This window comes from Pelmatolapia mariae, linkage group LG8, assembly GCF_036321145.2.
Source record: "Pelmatolapia mariae isolate MD_Pm_ZW linkage group LG8, Pm_UMD_F_2, whole genome shotgun sequence".
NCBI lineage: Eukaryota > Metazoa > Chordata > Actinopteri > Cichliformes > Cichlidae > Pelmatolapia > Pelmatolapia mariae.
This window is the reverse complement of record NC_086234.1, coordinates 23,394,428-23,414,285: the sequence shown is the minus strand read 5'-3', so window position 1 is coordinate 23,414,285 and position 19,858 is coordinate 23,394,428. Positions and strand designations below refer to the sequence as shown.

Below are 19,858 nucleotides of genomic sequence, written 5' to 3'. Positions count from 1 at the left end.
GGAGTGGAGCATAGCGTTAACAGGGAACCACTCCTGTTTGACTGCAAGCCAGCAGCTTTGGGTAATCTGTGCTATACCCCTGTACCTGATGCACTACATCATCAACACCATCACCTCTTTCGCTAATGCGCCATTCCCTTCAAACAGAGGACTGGCTGGATGCCTTGCAGCAACACAAACACACACCTAACTCTGTGTCCTTTCCAGCAATAACAGCAGAACCGGGCCCAGACGTTCCATGCATAAACACAATAATTATCACTGTTTGATTTTTTTATTCTTTTTTCCTTCGCTGGGCAAGGTGTTCCACGGATCGGCCTAATTGCAGTTTGGTCTCGCTGGAACGTGGCGTTTTGCTTGTTTTGCGACTGAAACACGGAGGAGACAGCGCTGTCGTAATTGATTCAATTATCCGTGGGCTGGCGTACGTGGCTAATGTCCAGGAAAGGAGATGTTTAACAAATGGGGGCTGCCTCCACAGGCCGCCCGTTCTCATCAAGGCAGAAGGAACGCGCACACATACACAAGCATTGATTTCTCCCCTCTCACGTCTGCGATATCCAGCGCAGCAGCCGCTCTAGGATTCACATCAGAGAGCAGTATTTTCAGATGCACATATATTTCGCCAGCTTCCTGCCGTGGCCGCAGTGTCCGGCCTGCACCCAGAGGTCGTTATTGAAATGAGATGGAAATGTATGACGCAGCAAGCAGCCTCAAACAAGAGAATGAGCAGTCATTACAGTTGCGAGCTGCGATGCTTACTGCTACAGACCTCATTTGCCCGGGTGGTCATTGCATGATGCCATTTGTTTGTCTTTGCGGGTTGTTTTGAATTAATGAAGCCGATTGTGAATCAGCTTATAACATCCAAACATGTATAATTTATCACTGCGCTGCTACTCTTTGAAAGTACCTGCTCTACATCACCCCACTGCGCCAACTTGACACAATACATGTAATTTACTTTAAATAGAAATGTCAGAGATAAAGCGTCTCAGTCACAACATTTTAGCGTGGAATGCACGCTACATAATTAGTTTATTGTCCTGGAAGTTATGTCACTCGCGTTGCATTTGGCTTGCGGTCCATTACTGTTTTGGTTTGGTGCTGTGTGTTGCCTGGATACTGTCGTCCTGTAGCTCAGTGGAAATGATTGAGGATGATTATAGCACCTATTATGATTTATTATTTCTAATTGAACTAGGGGACAATGCATCACTGTCTAAAGCTCTAAACTGAATTATATCAGCGTGAGCAGGCAAATATACGATCCATCGAAGTTTTCAGGGGCCGCGTCATCTGCTCCAGACCACTTTAAGATAGAAGTGCCGCTAGACACAAAGAGAAATGCCAGTTTCTGCCTTTGGTTGCTGTTTCTAAGCACAGGCAGATTGATCCACATTGTGTTTCAGCACTTTTACCAGCTGATTTTACAGCAGCCCCTCTGAAAAGTACAACAACAGTATGTTGCTGGAAAAATACATATCTAGTGCTTTACGGTATAAACAGGTGTAAATGGCTATAAACAGTTAATCCCTGTGAAGTACATGCAAAATGTAGCCTGAATTAATTTGTCTGTTTTTTTTTAAAAACTATGACAATACCACCTTTGTGACACTTCTCATATTTCCTGGGCTGTACATTTAATGAACGCCACAGCCACAAAAACCTTTAAGAAATACAAAATTAAGATAGAAGGATACGTACGAACATACACAGGATGTGATGAAAGTTTTTTTTTTAATGTGCATGACTACATGGTGTTCATTATATAACTAATAATACTGAGTTCCTTTAAAGAAAAAAAGGCACTGAACCTCTAAAGGGCTTCCAGTGTAAATCGCCTACTGAAAGTGTTTAGTAATGGGTTTTGCTTTTACTGGCATATGGTTAAGCAAAGTACCTCTAGGTCATAGCTGGCTTTTGCCACTATATTTAGCATTACTTCAAACTGGGTCTGATTCTTGGGGTGACCAGACTTGTGGTCAGGCAAACAAGATTCCAGGTGTTGAACTGCAAATAACAGCACCACCACCACCGGAGATGAAGGTGAAAGAAGCAACAGGGAGGTGCGTTACTCCTATTGATGGTGCCCGGATTCCTGTCACTGTCCTGCCTTAGGCTAAAAATATATCCAAGATATAGAGAAATAGACCCAGAGGACATAAATAGAGAAAACTGTATTGCCTCATCTTGTTTGATGATATGATCAAATGAAATGAAAGATGACTCATCTTTGTTTTTGCCATTTAGCTAGCTAAAATGACACTGGGTAATTGCAGTATTGCAGCTAGTACACTATATTTAGCCTTCCTGTATATTGCCTTTATTTAGCCTGCTATATTTGTTTCAGCTTGGCTAAAATGTGTATATACACACATTATGAAAAAAGTGGAAAGTTTACATAATTGTTTCATGCTAGCTTAAATAGCTGCTAATGGAGTATTACGTCTGTTTGTCTGGTAGAGCTCCTGTGTTTACAGGTACTGTCAAACATTAAATGTACATCAAAAAGTGACATGATGAACTGCACGTTTGAGAGTATGTACATGACTTGCTTTTCAACCATAGATTACATTTTCATTCAGCAAACTTTGATTGAAGACATATTAAAACCTATGCTAAATATAACCTTTGATTGCATCATATCTGCTCATCGGGCGTGGGCTGTCCCATTCTTTCTTCTTCAATCTAAGGTGTTATACTAACTTAATGCAATATTTTAACTATTAAACATTGTTGCCAGGTCTGTGTGATAAAATAAGCGTGAACTCTGTCCTGAGAAGTTGGTGTTGGGTGGTAGGGAGCATTACAGCATTTGCACAATTGATACGACTTGCAAGATGTGCATATAAGTATTTCATAGGTATTTGTGATGTAATTACATGCCCTACATTTAGCTGTCTCTTCTTCAGACCGAAGCAGGCCCTTGAATGAATGACGAAATGTTTTCTCCCACTGAAAACACGAAATCCTACTGAACAGAATTAACTTTCTGGGATTTCCTTTCTCAGTGATTGAGCATGCATCAGGACAATTAACTCTCTGCAACACTTAAAAGGCAGCCCAATATTAGCTAAATAATAAAGTTAACTCAGTCAAAGTATCTAACAAAAGCAAGCTTTATTAGCTAATTTAATTCACCTCTGGCAGTCACCAAATTTATTACCATTGTATTTCTGGTATCTGCAGTGGCCAGCAACCTGCATTTACAAAATGTAGGCTCCTTCTTCTTCTACAGGGTTCTTAAAAAATGTACATTTAGGGCATTAAACACCTATAGTTCACTTACTGTGGTCCAGAATAGTGGACGACTTTATGAAGTTTTCTGTGGTTTGGTTTCTTTTCATTGCACCCGCTTATTGGTTAGAAACATCTGGCCAATCTGGCCAGACACATCTGATGTATTCATTGGAGTGTAAATGTGTGTGAATGTTATGGCGTTTTCACACCTGTAGCTCGTTTACTCTGGCCCAAATCAGTTGATGAGTTTGTAAACTTTAACTTTTTCCCGTGATTTGGTTTGTTTTCACACAGAGGAAAATCCAAGTGAACTCTAAGCGAGCCAAAATGTGTCACTACAAGCCACCTGAGAATGTTCAGCTTCCTTATTGGCTGATGTGTCTGAGGTGGATCAACAAAAGTAAATACAGGAAGAAGGTGTTATGTTCTGGACTACTTGAGACAATTTAAATTCATTCCACAGCTCGTTGCTAGCCTGTATAGACCTTTGCACATTTATAATAACTTGCTGCATCCCAGAAAACAAAGTATCCATGGCTATGGGACATTTTTTTAGCTCAAACTAGTAAACTACACCTGGTAGTTGGTTCGGATCGGGGTCAGGTCACCTGTTTACACCATGAACGAACTGCTATGGAGTTAATTTGAAAACATACCGTGACCACCTCCTCTAGTTTGTTATTTTTGGTCTGCACCCGAGCGTGATTACTGTGTTCACATCTGCACAAACGAACCGCAACAAGAGGAAAAAACGAACCAGAGTTTGATTTAAACAAACTAGAGCAACTGTGAAAACCCCCTTAGACAAAAGCACTTAGACATTAAAAAAAGTGCTTGGGTAAGTGAGATATATTATGTAAAGTTTCTTCCTTCCCACTGTCGCCAAGTGCATGTTCATAAGGTTTATGTGATTGTTGGGATTTTCTCTGTATTATTGTTGGGTCTTTACCTTTCAATACAAGGAGCCTTTAGGCGACTGTAGCTCTGATTTGACGTTATATAAATAAAAGTGAACTGAACATTAGACCAAGAACAAATTGCACTTTTTGCAGCGTTAGTCTTAGTTAGTGACTTTGTGTTTTATTCAGGCGCACACTTTAAAATTTAACATCAAAATTTCTGTTGCTTTGTAATGAATGGAGGTATGAACACTTGTTTACAGAGAACAGGAATGGCTAATGTCAAGGCTGGAATTTATAAACCCTCGCTACGACAGCATTCCCAGTGATGTCATGCCTGACATTCCCAGAGACTTCAGAAAAATCACCACAGGACTGCCATCTCTGTTTATACGTGTGTGCATGACTTTGCGTTCCACTGAGTATGTGTGATGGTAGTTGGAGGCCGTGGGAAAGAGAGCCACCTAAACCCACACACACACTCACATGCACACATGTACATTCAGTGGCAGGACAGGGTCGTGTCTCCTCAGACAGAGGGGATGCAGGGTAAACAAGCACTCAGTGAAAGGATCTTATTCGTGCTTGTTTTCTCTCCTTAGTCCTTGTTTAGCTCAGTAAATAGGCTCCCATCCTCTCCTGCATGCGCACACACTAAACTACTGACGGATACTGCTTCAGGCAACAGGGGAGCATGGGAGCGCAATGATATGACTGTGTATAGATGGAGATATGGTGTTGTATTGTGTGCATACACACAACTAATTAATGGTGCTTGTTTTTGAAAATGACTCTCTCTCTCATGAAAAAATAAAGCATCTGATGCAACATGCTTGTTTAATTGGTGAAGTTCCAATTTCAGCCTTTAATTGTTGTTTCTCAACACATGCACTGTGTTTCACTGTGAGAAATTTCACAGTTAACTTACAGTGAAGTACTGACAGTGTGATTTGTCAGCAGTTAAAAGCTGTGATTTTACAGTGTGCAGTATAATGTATACTATACTGAAAATATGCATTGCAGTATAATACTGTTCCTAGTGAAATTGCTAGAAACAGGTTATTATTGTAATATATGACTGTGTTTTTAGAACCAATAATTCGTTTTTTTAACATGATAGTAGTTTATTCTCAAAATTCCACCTTTCATTGTATCATGACAGTAAAAAGCATCATCCTTCTAATAAACACCAATGACTACAGGAGTCTAGATCACAGTGGAGCCACACTGCTTGCGTGTGTTTAGTGTTGTCCCCAAAACTAGAAAATGCAGTATTGAGCAAAAGTCATGAGCTCCCCTTCATTTCTTTGCATTTTGTTAGAAAAATGGGTAGTAGGTAGAGCGACTTATACATGGATTACAGAATACAAGGCAACAAACTAAGTTTGTTATAATGAACTTGAAAGCCAGAGCCACAAGCTTTCTAGTAATAAGATAAGATAAGTTAAGATAAGTTAAGATAAGATATGACTTTATTGATCCCATGGTGGGGAGATTTTTGCATTACCTCAGCTCAGGTGCAGATAGCAGAAAAAAGAATCCAAACAAATATAAAATAAGTAAGATAATACACTATATACAACGGTAGCATACACAGTATGTGATTATGGATATGGTTGTGTAAATATGCAAGACATAAATTTAACTATTCTACCACTACTATTCCTATGCAAGTATTAGATATCTATAAGTATTGACATGTACACGCACACACACATGTACACACATATGTATACATATGCATACACATATACCTGCACACGTCCATACGCATAGAAGGTGCATTATGTATGAAGTGGTGACCGTGTCCACAATGTCCAGTGACTTATGACATCGTGATTGAGGAGTTATAGAGTCTAACTGCTGTTGGGATGAATGATCTGCGAAAGCGCTCCTTCCTGCAGCTCCTTCCTGTAGTCTTCAGGAATAGTTCTCCAGGGTTCTTGAAAGCCATTCAAAGCTCTTCTTTGTATTGCCTGGCATTTGTTCCATTGTTCATCCCCCAGTGGCTGCTTGATAGCCACTAGATAAAGAGTAGATGGATCAACTGAAAGACCAGATGCATCTTTCAGGTCCTGTGTCAAATCTTTGCTGGATTTTTCTTTTCCTTTTTCTTAAGGACATGACTTTCAGATACTGTTCATCTACTTTAGATAGGGTTTTAGGCCTTCCACTTCCTGCAGGACACACTGCACAGCATGCCAAGATATCACAAGTTTTTGGCTGATAGCTCTTTGGGAATCACAGTGATGGTGCAGATGTACTATTTGATGTCTGTCACATTGTGTTGTCTCTGCAATTTTTCATAGATTCAATAAAAGAAATTGGAATAAATGACGTATTTTTGTGACAGGCTCTTAGGTACAAAGTGCCTGAAGCGTTTTGCTAAGTTGACACAACGTTGGTTCGTCCCTTGAGTTAGGCGTCATTTTTGTGGTTGAATGATTCATAGGTCAGTTTAAGTGGCTTCACAAACAAACACAATAAAACAAAACATTATTGAAAATGACCAGGTAAAAAGACCCGACTAAAACTGAGTGAAAAAGCAGCCAATGTACAAAGAAAACTGTGAAAGACCTTCAGAAAGCCTGGAGAACAACTATTCAAGACTCTTTAAAAAAAGAAATGAAGAAAGTCAGGTTCCTTGGAAACAGAATAATAAAGAAATGAATGATCACTCAAAACTTTTGCACAGTAATGTACACCAACACAAATAACTGAAATAACCATTACTGTGCTATTTACCTTTCCATACATATTAGAGACTCCTCAAAGGCACCATTGCTTTCAGCATTCAACTGTATTTAAAAGAACAATTTTTAAAGTGTACTGTTGTTATTATTCCACTTGTTCCCAGTGTAGTGCTGTTTATTCAGGGAGTTTAAGAGTTTTTCTATCATTGCATTGTTTTAAAAAACAAAAATTCCTTTTTTCTTTTATTTGATCTCATTTATTGTCCTGAATTTTACCCCTCGGGGATTTATGAGATATTTGAGTACATTTTTTTACCGCTCTTATAAGGTTGTGAGCATAAATACCAAAGCAGATCCCTTGTTTCAATATTTCATGTTGTTTTAATACAAAGTAAACTTTATAATTGCCTGCCAGCTATCATTAGAGAGCGCACAATAGGGGTGTTTGTACAAACACATTTTCAGATAGTGTATGTGGAAAGCAGCTCTCTCATGCATTATTCAGCTGTACACTAGTCAGCTTAGAAGCAAACAACAAACTGAGTAAAAAAAAAAGGTGCTCAGAACATTTCATGAGAACTACCTCTGCTCAACGAAGCCTCTCTTCTCACTCTCTTTTTTCCTTTTCCCTTTTGTTTGGCAGGAGCGGGTTTTCCTGACAGTGTCCAACTACATATTCACAGCAATCTTTGTGGCTGAGATGACTGTAAAGGTGAGTCACGCTGAATTGCCAACAATACCTTTTAAACCCCGGTGCAAAGTTTGTGAAAGGCTTTGCTCATTTTAGCCACTGTGTGAGAGGATGTTGCATACTCCATACTTACTTTTACCCTTTTAAAGACTCAAATATCTGCTGTTCATTCTCCCATGAAGTCATCCCTGACTCCTGTTTTTATTCACTTAGTTGATATCAGCTCTCGTGCCTCAAAATATTTGGTAGGTCAGGTTATTTTGGTGCCGTGAAAACACTGGTTGCCTCGCATCGAGAGCTCGACTTTGCTCGACTTTGCTCTGAAGTTTAAACGAAAGATGATATGACACCCTGGTGTTTGCAAACAAAACAAAGATTTTTGCATGAGAGGAAGAAACTCAAAGCGCACTCCCAAAACCACCAAGACACAAAGCTGTAGCGATAACAGAGTCTGCCTGATACCTGCATGTAGTGTAAGGATTCCATAATAGAAAAGACAGAGTGGGCATATGGAGGGGGAGGGAGGGGGAGGGAGGAGAGGGTGAGAACGAGAGAGGTGAACAGACAGTGAATGCACACCTTCTGAGGGCAGTTTCATAATGCTAAGAGGAGTATTGTCTCGCCAGTATTCAAATGGCCCAGCTTTGAATGGAGGTCCATGGTGGCGTGGGCAGGAGCTCGCGGAGGCAGAGGGGAGGAAAGTTCATCGGTGTCACTCATTCAAAGCCTCTTTCTCTATTTTCGGTCCCGGCGACTCACAAACGTTGGGCTTGCACACAAATACGCACACACAGAGCACTGGTTCTATCATCTAATGCTCAGGTAATCTATGTGTGATGCAAAAACGTAACAGTGGCGAATGGTTAGCATGAAAGATGTTAGCATTTTTAAACGTTGAGCATTTTGAAAAGGAAATTAAAATTAAATCTAATCAAACAAAAAACAAAACAACTATGCATCTACTCTTTTACCTCGTGTTTCAATTATAATACTATAATAAGTCTATTGCCCCATTTCGGAGGGAGTTTTTATTTTATTTTATTTTTTAAGAACAGCTGAACACGGAGTGGAAGCCTTTCATATTAAAAATAGATTGCATTGTTAAATATTACACATTGTATTTTTACCCCTGTTGACTTCTGACAGAAGTTCAGTGTGTAGTTGATGTCCCATGTCGCCTTCAGGTGACTGAGCTGTTAGCAGTTACATGAAATGCAACTGAATTTTTCATCTATACTTTTTCAGTGACTGTATTTAAATACTGTATATTATCTATTCATATGCTGTACATTTATTTATTTAATGAAAATGAAGCAGTGTGTGAGTAAGTAAGTGCTGTGTAACTGTTTCCATAGGAATTCAGAGGGTAAGTAGCAGCCAGAATTAAGTAAGTGGCAGACTAACTGACACGTAGTCAAATGGTCTTGACTAATTGATCATCAGCAAGTGTGAGCACCTCCATAAAACCAGAAGTTTGCACATTGTTTGGCAGTTTGCACATCTGGAGGACTTAGGTCTGTGTGGTTTGTCTGTTTGGAAGGGTTACAAGGCAATTTACAAACAATTTGAAGTCCATTATTCTACCGTGAGAAACATTATTCACAAGGGGAAACCATTTGAGTCAGCTGCTAATCTTCCTGGGGTAGATGTCCCAGTAAATTCATATCAAGGTCAGGTTGTGCAATGCTCACGGAAACTGCAAAAAAAAAAAAAAAACCAACCCTAAAAACTAAAAAGTCACTACATGCTTCAGTTAAATGTTAAAGTTCATGGGAGACTGAAAAATTATGGCTTGTTTAGAAGGGTTATTAGACGAAAGCCTTTTCACTCTAAAAAGACTATGGCAGCACAGCTTAGCAAAACTGCAGCTGAACAAACCACAAGATTTCTGGAACAGTGTGCTTTGAACAGATAAGTTCAAAGTGGAAATGTTTGGCCATAATATGTAGCAAAAACCAAATATTGGCACAAATGCTTCAGCTCTGAAGCACGGAGGTGGAGGGTGATGATTTGGGCTTGATTCGCAGCAACAGGACATCAACACCTTGCAGCCACTGAGTCGACCATGAACTCTTAGGACTGCCAAAGTATTCTTGGGTCAAATGCGAGGCCATATGTTTGAGAGCGAAAGCTTAGGTCAAACTTTATCATATAAGAGCTGAAAATGTACAAGAGAACAGCTGAAAAAGAAATGAGTCAAGTGTTGCAATGGCCTTGTCAAGTCCAAATCAAAAACAAAGGCCTCTGTAGCAGCCTTTTTTTAATTAATTGTCCGCTATATTGATTAGTATCGACTTATACAAACGATCTTATCGCCTCTCATCTTTTCAGTTGGAGTATTGTGAAATTGCGTGATGCAAAAACAGTTGTCTTGGCCTAATTTAATAAGTTTGAGCTCAGGGAAAAATGTTCTGGAATACAAATCGCTTCATCGGCAGAATACGTGATGAGTCGAACCTATGGAAACAGAAATGAAGTTTGGAGCACTTGCAGCTTTTATGATCTTCACTGCCAAACAAACAGTCACTTCACTAAGTCAATAAGCTGGGCGTATGGGACATTAAGCGCCGACTCCTAATAAATAGAACACTGGCTAGATAAACAAATTGCAGCCACAGTGACAAAAATAGATATTAAATTACTGATTCGTGTATCATTTGTCAGCCACTTATTCATGGTGAATAATTCATTTAAACTAATATCCAAACCAAACTGGCACTCGGCAGTCTAAACTCAGTGCTTTCTGCTTTATATTAACATACTGTGGTCTTCTTTGCTGTCCAGATCGTGTCTATGGGCTTTTTTTTCGGGGACAAGGCGTACCTGAGGAGCAGCTGGAACGTTCTGGACGGGATGCTCGTCATGATTTCTGTTATAGACATCCTGGTGTCTCTCATTTCCCAATCCGAAACCAAGATCCTGGGCATGCTCAGAGTGCTGAGGCTGCTGAGAACTCTGAGACCGCTACGGTAAGTCACTGAACGTCATAGATAACTTCCCCTGGGGATGGTTGTTGTTAGCTAGGACTGCCACGATTAGTCGACTAGTCACGATTACGTTGACTATCAAAATCGTCGACGACCAATTTAATAGTCGACGCGTCGTTTGAAGCTTTGTAAGATCCCAAAAGATGCAGGAATAAGTAGTAGGATTTAAGAGTGTAATAACGGACTGAAACAGAAGATGGCATGAAGAAGGATGAAGAAGGATGCCAGCTGCCGTTAAACCCCGAAGAAGAAGAAGCTGTGTCCCAGAATTCACAGTGCGGCCCTGCTCAGTTTCCAACAATGGCGGCAGCTAGTTAGTTTTAATATTACTCTTATTATTCTTTATGGGTCACAAAATAAACGTTTAACATATTTTCAGGCGAGAATGTAGTTGTGCAAACCTCAAATATCTGCTCAGTTTATGAAGACACCACATATTTTCAAAAGCGCTCCGACGTTTTCGGAGACGTCTGTTACCCACCAGCTCGATAGTTAGCCGAGGTTCAAGGCTCACTAGAGCCGGTGAGAACACCGGACTCCCGGCAAATCGTTTTCAAACCCACCGCCGTCTTTCGCTACTCAGGTTAAACATGATATATAAGTCACTTAGATAACTTAAAAATGTTATTGTTTGGCTTTTTTCTGTATTTTATTTGTTCCTGAGTAAATCAGTTTGGCTGAGATTAAAGTTATAGTTTTTACACAGCTGAATAAACATCAAGCAGACAACTGATTATCAGAAGTGTGAGATGCTCGAGAATATACTCCGGTGTCCTGTTACATTTTAGATAGCAAGGAGCAGACGGCTGAGTTTATTAAACTTCACCGAAACAATCTGCAAATTTCATTAAAATTTAATAAACTATCATCTTGTCTTTATTTTTAGTTAGCACATACCTTAAACACTTAAAGCTGTAAACTGTAAGCAGATGCATGCTGGTGCAATAAGCTGTACATTTTACGTCCAATGGATGCATGATCTGATTAGTCGACTAATCGCAAAAATAATCGGTGACTAGTCGACTATCAAAATAGTAGTTTGTGGCAGCCCTATTGTTAGCATTTTATTGATAACAGCATTGATACCAATACTTCTTATCAATAAACGTATTTGCTGATATTCCTGGCCTGGGGTAAAATGGTTATGGCTGCTTTTGATGCATTAGTACTAGTGCTGTCAGCGTTAATCTCATTAAAATGACGTTAACACCATAACGCGGCAAATCTCCATTAGCGAGTTAGTGCGGATCGCCCCGTGCGTAGGGCTGGATGGTGCTAACAAGCTAATGAGCTAACCGCGCTAACGCATTGACGCCGCGCAGCCCTGCCAACGGGGCGATCCGCGCTAACTCTAACGCTAACGGAGATTTGCTGTGTTACTGCGGTAATGGCGTTAATGTCATTTTAACGAGATTAACGCTGACAGCACTAAATAGTACATTTTTTCATCTGAGCTTCACTTTGGAGCAAGCGGTTGTGGTAAATGCCTTATAGTTGAGAATGTGAACAACCACAGACAATATGCAGTTGCTTATCTGTGTCAGGACTATTGATACCAACTTTGTGTTATTCTGATTAACAACAACTCAGACTTACTTTAACAGAGATAATGAGTTTCTGTGTGGTCATGGTACTCTTGAGAGGTTGAGAAAAAGAAGAAAACTGAACTTTAGGTTTGATGTCTTGTCCAAGAAACTTGTCTTTGAAGGTTCTCAGTCATCCAGGTCATCGTAGTCTAAGCAGCTTGGAAAGAAAGGCATCTGGACTTCTTTAAATTTCACCGCTCATCCGAGAAGCTTCTTCAGTTCTAAGAGCAACTGGTGGGAGTGTCCCTAAGAGGGTCATGGACCCCCTATTGATCCTCTATCTAATCACACAAGCCAAGGTGTGAAAACGGGTGTAGGTCACAATCAGCCAGGGTTTCGGGTGAGCTCATTGTGAAACCTAGCCCCACTCTATCATGTGATTTCCTGAGGTCAGATGGCCCAGAATGTGAGTGGGCGTTAAGGGTCTGGGATGGGATCTCAACACTGGATTATAGATGGCAGACAGTTGGTGTCGTAAACTACCGCCTCTGTTCAAAGATGGTCGTTCACAGTGGACATAGATGGCTTCTTTCACTCCTCTTTCACACCATCTGTCTTCTCTGTCCAAAATGTGAACGTTAGCGTCTTCGAAAGAGTGACCTCTGTCCTTTAGATGCAGATGGACAGGTCTTGTCCCGTCGAGGTAGCTCTTCTATGCTGTGCCATAAGTTTATGAAGTGGCTGTTTGAGAAGCTTTGATAATCTCCACCAGTTGCTCTTAGAACTGAAGAAGCTTCTCGGATGAGAGGTGAAACGTCTTCAAGAAAATGAAAGAAGTCCAGACGCTTTTCTTTCCAAGCTCCTTAGATCCAAGAAACTTCTACTTCTACAAGCAAAAGGTGGAGAGTCCAAGATATTAAACTCCTAGTGTTTTTTTGTTCTGTTTAGAGGTCCTGTTGATCATGTAAGTGGAAAGTGTGGAAAAAAGGGTCTACAAGCTCTTGAATCATGGGGCGTATTTATTTTTTTACAGTACTCTATACAAGTCTGCGAAAACCTCCTTTTTCACATGACAATATAAAATAATAATAATCGGTAGCTGGTGAGCAATGTTAAAAGACACATATAGGAAAGACTCTTAAATACAGCAAACGTAAATACAGCAAACGTAAGTGTTGCTAATGCTTGGTTTAACAGTTCTAGTAGTAATAACGATATGTTTTCAAGTGTTGTCATAAACTGAGCTTCCTCTCAGTCTCAGTAAGGAGATGCAAGTGTGTCAGTGTGTGTGTCTATGTGTGTATGCATTTATTTTAGCATGCATTCATGTTAATGTCAGCATGCACACAATTTCACAGTTGTGTTCATTTGAGCAGAAATAAATCAGAGATCACCGATTTGAACCACGTTTTTGTATTTTCCAAATATGTGCACTGCTTTGAGTTTTATCTATTCTTTGTGTGTGTGTGTGTGTGTGTGTGTGTGTGTGTGTGTGTGTGTGTGTGTGTGTGTGTGTGTGTGTGTGCGCGCATGCGTGTACACATGCAGCCTCTTGGATGTCTCATCTCGTGAAGGGGAGCTCTCCAGGCTTTGCCCTCTCTTGAATATTTATCGCAGTTCTTGGGAAGAGCACAAAAATCAAATATTCATTTTCATCCTGCCAAATTTACCCGCTGAACAGCACTGATCTCTTTCCCCCATCCTTTTGCTTTTTTAACTTTCACCTTTGACATGAAAGCGAAATCTTTTGATGAGACTGCTCTTGCTCTCCTGCGTTCAAAGCGCTACTTTCGTCTTTGACTTCGTTCTGTAATGTTTGGGTTTAATTAAACCGGGTGAATTTGCTCTTAGTTGGAAAACTCCGGGTTATTTTTTTTTCATCACTTTTCTGTCACATTGCAGCCTTCAGAAGTTACTTGGTTTGGGGTTTGTTTGTAGTGTTTTCTTCATGTTCCTACATGTAGGCGTCAGTAGTTTGGTAGCTACAATGCTGTTCTTTTTAAAAGAAACTATGCTCAAAACTGCATTAACTTAATGCCCACATTGTATCTGTGCGTTTACTAATATATAACAATAGTTAAGTGTCTGTTATCAGTCAGTTTAAAACCTTCTACAACAACAAAAGACTGTTGGATTGTGTGGGTTGAATGAGAAATGGAGGCATAAATATAGTCTCTTTTAAACTATTGTAACAAGTCATTAACTTCTAATCTTTACTAGTTTGTGCATGTTCTGTTTAGAGGTTACGGATGTTACTAAAAAGGAAAGGCTTAAATAGATATCTCATTAACCCTCTGAGGTCTAAATTATTGGCAATGACACCAATCCTAGCCAATCACAATTTGCAACTTTTGTTTTTATTTAATTGTTCCCTCAAGTCTACTCGATCAGGGACAAAGAACATAACCATTTTCACTGATATGCACCAAAAACTGTTCCATTTATATTTGTGTTGGGTTTTGTCTGTTTGTTGGAGTTATCACCAATGACAGCTTAGACCAGGGGTGGGGGAACTCCAGGCCTCAAAGGCCGGTGTCCTGCAGGTTTTAGATGTGTCCTTCATCCAAATGGCTAAATTACCTCCTCAACATGTCATGAAGTTCCCCAGAGGCCTGGTAATGAACTAATCATTTGATTTAGGTGTGTTGACCCAGGGTGAGATCTAAAACCTGCAGGACACTGGCTCTTGAGGCCTGGAGTTCCCCACCCCTGCCTTAGACCTTAGAGGATTCATAAGCAACTTCTTGCAAAGTGCAATCTTGTCAGCAAAACTACTGAGCTGAATTGCACTGATCTTGTTGGTGAAGTGAAGCATGGGCAGATGAAGGACTGAGTGGAATTTGGTGTGGATCCATAATTATTCTCTGCAAAAAAAAAAAGAAAGAAGAATCTAAACAGGGAATTGGCTTTTGCATTGACATTGCCATTGGCAGTGACACTGGCATTTGCATTGGCACTGGCTTTGGAAGGGGAATCACTGTGAGTGCCCTTTTAGAAAGCCCGTGATCTTCCTGTGGATAATTCATTATGGATATATGTTTGGGCTTGTAGTCACACTGTGGGATGAATTTGTAACTAATCGAATCCCTCAATGCAAAAATTCAGTCTTTCTTCAGCCCTGGTGCTGAAAAACACACACACACAAGTGTGATTTTGACTGAAAATGGTAATGTGACATTAAAAGTATAAGCTTGCTGTCAAATGAGTGGCTTCCTAATTAAATCTGGTGCAACTGTGACAAAGTGAATGCTTGAAGAGATTCACCTGTTTCTAAATGCCGCTGAATCCTCTTTAAGTCTTCCTGTTATATGCCCTGCCTTATTTAATCCTCAGATGACAGCTGAGTTTGTATTAGCAGGGCTAGCAACGGTTTTAAAGTCAGATTAGAAAAAAATATGGAGCAATTACAAGAGGAAATCAGACCCATTTTGAATCTGGGGGAAATATTTTTAGGAGCAAAGGGCAACAATTTCCTTCGGGCATGATGTCACCAGTTTGACAGAGATGCAGAATGGCAGGGAACGATGGGCAGATCTAGATTCGATACAAAGAGAGACAGAAAGCAAAGGAAAGAGAAAAGACAGAAAAAGAAAAAGAGAAGAAGAAAGAGCTGAGCTGTGCAGCTTGGTTCTCTCCTCTGCTGAGGCCGCAGATGAATTACAGGAAAGAAATACCAAAAATCATTTTTAAGTTATTAACTTTTAATCCATAAGAAGGAGCGCAGCATTAAAGGCTATATTAAGCTATAAGTTTGCTGCTCTGGTTTATACAGTATAGTCTGATTATTGTGTACTGCGTACTTAAAACTGTTGCTTGGAAGATGACAACACTGACTGAATTGCAACTTCAGAAGCGAAACAATTATCAGCAAAAAATTTTGCTTATTGAAGCTAGCTACTGCTAAAACTAATACTAAAGTGTTAAAAGTTCAATCCAGCCTCATTGGGAAGATGCAGACACAGCTGAGCGGTGACACCTGCAGCTGTGTTGGCACGGATAATCTCTATTTTAACAGGACATTGTATGAACAGCAACACTAGGTGTCAAATCATATTCCCTCGTGTTCACTAAACAAGCTGACTAGCTAACTTTTCCTCTTCATTTAAGCAAATAAAACAAATCGCATAAAATGCAGGACCACTGACAGCTGCTACATAGTGCAGAAGCTGGATTATTTAGGTTGGGCAGGACCCAGGTGCAGCAATTGGAGACAGAGATAATTAACTAAAAAGCAGCTTTATTGCCAAATCTAGAGGCTCAAAGGAAATACAAAAAACTAAATTCTAGCAAGGAAGAAGCTAGGTACTAGGAACCGGAAACTAGAAAACATGGAAACTACAAAAAAAAAAAAAAAGGAACTCACAGAAAAATACAAAACCACACAGCATGAGCTGACGACGCAACCACGAGCAGAGGGAGACTGAGGACATAATTACAGAAAAACTGGAAAAAGAAAAATCTACAGAGAAACAGATACGGGGACAGCAACGATGGAGACAAGAGATAAACAAACATGAAGACAAGGCTGACTAAACACAGGGGAAGACGAGACCCTGAAAACTCTAAGATGACTAAGAACTGAAGGCTAACTGAAGCATACTTTATGCACAACGTAAATATAACCATGAAACTATGAATCACACAGAATATTCCAACAAACAAGTCCGGAAACACAGAAAGACTGGGTCAAAGACCCAGTATCAGGACAATTTAGTGTTATTTGTCTGAGAATGGAATAGAATACAATAGGTACTTTATTGTCATTTACAATATAGAGCAGTTAGTCTAGTTAGTTTAAGAACAGAGTTTCGGTGCATTGACTTGCCATCAGATTAATGTGAGATTTCAATGTGACTTCTTGAAATTACATATTTGGAGAACAGAATAAGCACAAGAAATGTATGGATGGCTAGTAAGATTCTTAATGTCAAATTTTAACTTTCAGCCACAGTAACTGCTGAGTCCTTACTTAGGCTGTAGTGACACTAGAGAAAACAGTGGTTGGGTACCATAGTGCAACAAAAAACTATTACCACTTATGATCTTGCATAGCGTTGCCTTTAAAATGGGTTGCTTCAAAGATGGTCATCAGGACTGTGCCCACGTGCTATCAACTGCTATGTTCAAAGTGACTTTGATGTGTCAAAACCACAATAAAACAGCAATTAAGCTGAGTCAATTTGCTATCAGTAAGCAATAGAACGGTTGGGCAGTGGCATCAATTTGGCAATTACATTGAATCAGTTTGTGGATACAGTGATTAACCATGATATATCAGTGAAAATCCAAATCTATTGATGTCTAAAATTTACATGAACCTCACAGATTTGAAACTGAAATTCAGAAAGTTTAAAATTTAGAAGCACTGAGGTAGTTGTTGAAGGTCAGCGGTTTAACTGCAGAATGGTTGGCATGCTTGCTGTTTTAACATGACTCTGAATACAGCCAGAATACAACCAGATAAGTTGTGTCCCCTAGTTCAGCTTATAGGGGCAGAATGATTCAGACTGCAGTCAGTTGGGTTAGGATCCTAAATATTTAGAAACAGGTTGCCTCCAACTTGAGAAACGTGAACAATCACCTTGCGATTAAAAGTTGTTGCCACCTGTGGGTGTTGCACCCTCAACCTCAAGGTCACCACTTAGGCCTGGTAGCCACAACTACTTGCATTCAGTGTTGCCAACTCCTCAGTAAGGAAAATCGCTATTGGTTGTCCTAAAAGTCGCTAGAAGTCGCTAAATGACGTCATCACCTAATTTGCATAATTGGTCATGCTAATATAATTGTAACCTCTGTTGTTGGAGAGAGAAATAACATCGTGGAAGAGACATAAAGTGAGTAAAAAACGTCCTAAATGCATTTAGAGTTTATTTAGAACTACAAATTAAATTTCTTTTAGCAACGTCACAATTCCAACCCTGCTGCTTTACCCGGGCTTGGACCGGCAAAAGTGACCCGAAATAGGCACTCTGGTGGAGTTACTTTGTGTGTGTGTGTTTATAAGTAGTTTTAAACCTTGTGATCCACAAAACAGCATAAGAGTAAAAGAGTAAAAGAAGAACTGACTGCGTTACAGCACCCGCTGCTTGTTGAGAGTAAAAGCGATACGCGCTTTCACGTCTTTTTTTAGCGACTTTTTTTTAGAAAAAAAAAGGGGGGTCTGAAAACTCGCTAAATATAGCGACAAAGTCGCTAAGTTGGCAACACTGCTTGCATTTGGTCACTGACAACAATATGAATAAATAAATGAAAATAATCAATCTCACGGGCAACCACCAATTTCTTCTTAGTCGCATGGAGGATGCCAAACTATTATGCTCAATTCCAGAGTTTTTTTCCTTATTTGTTCCTGTATTAAGACTGTATTAAGTGCAGAAGCCCAACCCACCAGCTGTTCAAACCTTCTGTTTACAAGGGGCAGCCAATCAGAAGAAAACTGGCTTAAAGGGAAGGGGAAAGGAGCTAAAATGACTTCGTTCCAACAGAAAATCAACTGAATAGCTGCGCCAAGCCCCGGTATGAGACAAATGATTGTTTTCCAATCATGACTCAATGCAAAGCTACTTTAGTCGAGTCCAAGAATAAAAATATGAAGCAGGAAATGAGCACAACAGGGCCCTTTTAAAAATATTTACTAGAACATGTCATTACCATTTTGCCAGTTTGCTAAATAAAAAATTACAGCAACCGCTCAACCAGAATAATGTATGTGTAAAACTTCCAAACTGTAACATTAAATCAGTTAGTCCCCCAAATTCCCCAAACACACCAGAAAACAGGCACGGCTTCATAAAGCTAAAGAATTTCCTTCAATATCAGCTTGTTATCACCCCAATTCAACTGTGGCAAACTCACACTCACTGGGCATTTTAATTAAATATGAACTCGTCTGTGTTTTCCCCTCCGGCACCGCGGTGGCACATGGGGGTTCACGCAGGCAGCATCAGAGCTGCCGACGCCGATATGAGAAGAAAACTCAATCAACAATCATTCATGTCCTGAGGGGCTAAAAGCTGTGGCAACTTAGACGACCAAGTTTTAAAGCTACAATACTTAGTTACAATACGCACTTTGCACATCTTAAGTGCGATAAGGTGAAGCGGTAGCTCTAAACTAGCCGTGTACGTTGGATGAGTTTTACTGCAACAGGCGTTACGCAGGAGTCTGTTGCTGTTTCCTCCTCATTAGAGATATTAATGATAGCATTCATTGCACGCATGTGTGTGTTGTGTGTGTCTGTGCATGTGACAGAATGATGCATCGGCTTTGTTTAACAGGGAGCACGCACACACCTCTGCAGTCATTCATCAAGCCCACTACCTGAGCTGAGGGCAGTCCTTGGGGAAGTCCCGCGAGTTAACACCCCATGTCATCGAGTGGCACTTTTATGTCACCCCACAGCACCTACAGCTCATCGACAATTAAGGTGCAACCTAGAAACCCCTACCCCAAAACCCTCTCCACGTTCATCATTAGTTATAGCTGCCACCGAGCTCTATCGCAGGCAGACCGGAGTGTCGAGGTCAGAGAGAGCCAGCATGTTGCTTTTATCGATGAATCCCCTGCTGTGGTTGACCTCTGTCGGATCAGCCTTTTGAGCACACCCGTCAGTTGATGATGATGTAATTACCTCAATGCTGGTGGCCTAATTGACTTATAACATATAATTACAAGTGCCTAACCCTGCAATGTGACATGTCACTGTCTTTCTTTTGCATTTCCGTAAGCACAATGAGAGATTGGGCTGAAGCGATGACGAGGAACGCCAGCTGGGGGCTGATAAGGAGAAGAAAATTCACAGAGCTAGGTGGAGTGACAG

The 19,858-nt window shown here is 40.3% G+C and overlaps 1 protein-coding gene across 5 annotated transcripts in view; it reads left to right on the top strand.

The window, feature by feature from the left end:
* cacna1g (calcium channel, voltage-dependent, T type, alpha 1G subunit) overlaps window positions 1-19,858 on the top strand; it is a 218,841-nt gene that overhangs the window by 135,391 nt on the left and 63,592 nt on the right. For all 5 annotated transcript variants that reach the window (XM_063481624.1, XM_063481626.1, XM_063481623.1 and 2 more), the window contains 2 exons: window positions 7,479-7,547; window positions 10,311-10,495. In XM_063481624.1, the coding sequence (XP_063337694.1) occupies window positions 7,479-7,547; window positions 10,311-10,495 (254 nt within the window). The remainder of the gene's footprint in view (window positions 1-7,478; window positions 7,548-10,310; window positions 10,496-19,858) is intronic.